The sequence below is a fragment of the Rattus norvegicus genome, chromosome 8, assembly GCF_021556685.1.
Source record: "Rattus norvegicus strain SHRSP/BbbUtx chromosome 8, alternate assembly SHRSP_T2T, whole genome shotgun sequence".
Lineage (NCBI taxonomy): Eukaryota > Metazoa > Chordata > Mammalia > Rodentia > Muridae > Rattus > Rattus norvegicus.
Window position 1 is genome coordinate 47,720,942 of NC_141541.1, and position 2,345 is coordinate 47,723,286.

The 2,345-nt window shown below is 39.2% G+C and overlaps 1 protein-coding gene across 1 annotated transcript; it reads right to left on the reverse strand.

Annotated features, from left to right (window-relative positions):
- Positions 1 to 995: 995 nt before the first annotated feature.
- Or10d1b (olfactory receptor family 10 subfamily D member 1B) lies at positions 996 to 1,931 on the reverse strand. Its single transcript, NM_001000469.1, has one exon. The coding sequence runs from the start codon at positions 1,929 to 1,931 to the stop codon at positions 996 to 998; it is 936 nt and encodes a 311-aa protein (NP_001000469.1).
- Between the last annotated feature and the right edge of the window lie 414 nt (positions 1,932 to 2,345).

Genomic DNA, 2,345 nt, shown 5'->3' on the forward strand with positions numbered 1-2,345 from the left:
TCCTGTTCTTTATCCTGTTTTTTATTGTGTTTCAATGTAACTGTATAATATTTAAGAAATAAAGATCATATCTCTCAAACTCCATTATCCCTTAGGTGAATAAACTGATAGACTAGTTAATGCAGATATTTTATGGGAATATTATTCCAACCAAGATGATAAAACTCTAAGGAAAATAAAAATAGGAAGATGCATGAGATAGGACAATGAAAATAAGGACTCAGAAGTACTTGGTCTAATCATAATTCAAAGAAAGTGAGAAGAAAGCAGGTTGAAAAGAATGGTGGACAAGTAGCAGGCCCAAATTCTTCTGCCTTTGGGAGGACTGCTCTACCCTTGTCTGCTGTGGTTTTCCCCTGAGAGTACAGGTCAGCTTGAATCAGATAACTCAACCTGGAGGTACCATCTACCACTTGCTCTCTAGATGTCAAATCCTTGCACCTTAGTCTGTAATATTGTAGATTTAAGATAGTAATAATATGAGTGTTCTCAAATACAAAGTAGTTTAGAGCAGCCAATGAATCTATTGCATTAGCACTGAAGGCTACCTTAGTATTTTTTATCTTAACTTTTTCACTGTTTTAATGTGAACAAATAATGTATCATACATAACAAAATGGTGTATGAGCTAATGTGATGGCTGAGAAGACAAAGTAATTCAAGGAGACAATGAAAAAAAAAAACAGTGAAGACACAAAGCTAAGCACAGGATTGAATTTGCACCAAAACTACCATGGTCTAATTGGGGAGCAGAAATGAAGGAATTTGGAGAAAATGTATGGCTCCTTGGGGATTCATAGATGAAGTCAACCAGCCAGGGCAATGTCAACCCCAAGCAAATTGTCATATTCATGAGCATAATTTTAAAGACCAGTTTTCATAAATGCAGTTTGTAGGAATATAAAAGCAATGTTTCCCATGCAAGACAAAAAAGACGGTTTATAGAAGTTCATATTTGTGATCAACACACCTTAGTATTAACTACTGACCTTTCTTTACAAATGCTTCGAAAGAAAGCACAGTGGACGTAGGACAATCCACAGTGATGATTTCACTTCCTTATTTCTGAGGCTGTAGATCAATGGATTTAGCATAGGGGTGACCAGGTTGTTTAGAATCTGAACAGTTGCATCCAACCAAGGACTTGGTGTTGGCCTTAGATAAATGAAAATCACTGGCATATAAAAGAGCAAGATGGCAGTAAAATGGGCACTACACGTGGAGAAGGCTCTGTGCCGTCCCTCGGTGGATCGGATCTGTAAGATGGAGCGAAGTATACAGCTGTAGGAGGTGAGGATGAAGAAGAAGCAACTGAGGGGCATCAGGCCCACGCTGATGAACCCCACCATCTCAAGGGCTGATGTGTCTGCACAAGCTAGCTTCATAACTACAGGAATATCACAGAAATAATAGTTCACATCTTTGGGACCACAGTAGGGCAACTGGAAAGTGAGAGTAGTTAGAAAGGTGGAATGAATACAGCCGAAAACTAATGTTCCTATGGCTAGGATGGCACAAACTCTGTGGCTTATTATGACTGAGTAGCGTAGAGGGTAGCATATGGCAACAAAGCGGTCATAGGCCATTACTGTGTATAAGAAGCACTCAGTACCACCCAGAAAATGGTAGAAGAAAAGCTGGGACACACAGCCTGCATAAGAGATAGCTGGGGTATTTCCTGAGAGGTAGAACAGCATCTTGGGAGAGCTCACAGAAGGAAAAAATATGTCACACACTGACAGCTGACACAGGAAGAAGTACATAGGAGTATGAAGCCGAGTGGAGGAGACAATTGCAAGGAGTATGAGCAAGTTCCCCACTAGAGTGAAGATGTAGAAAGACAAAAACAGGACAAAGAGCATGGTCTCCAGACCCTCTGTGTGTGGGATGCCCAACAGAATAAACTGAGTCACTACTGAAAGGTTCTTCATAGCTTTCAGGATGTTTGAACTTGCAAAGATTAAAAGGCAGCAGTCTAGTCCTCAATGTCTATTAAGATTCTTCTTATAGTGACAGCTTTGAGTATGCTTTGAGAAGCACAACATTGGATTCTTCTGATGAACAAAACACGATCTCCAGAAAAATATCTGTTACTGTAAGTTCTATTGGAGAGTCAATCTACACAGGTTTTAGAAGGGATGCTTCATGAATATAAATGATTTTCTTGTCTTCTACGCCAAAGCAGAAGTTAAGAGACATAGTCAGATATTCTCAAGTTAAACAGTGCTTTACGTGAGTTTATATTCTGAGAACATGTGTGTGTTGAACCTTGGTGATGTTTAATTAACCTGCTGTCCATATTTATTACCCTCTGCAAAGCAATAGGATAATATTGTATGAGAAAT

Bases quoted from the DNA above. Each gene is read 5' to 3' on its own strand.
- Or10d1b (NM_001000469.1), bottom strand. From the start codon at position 1,931: ATGAAGAACCTTTCAGTAGTGACTCAGTTTATTCTGTTGGGCATCCCA.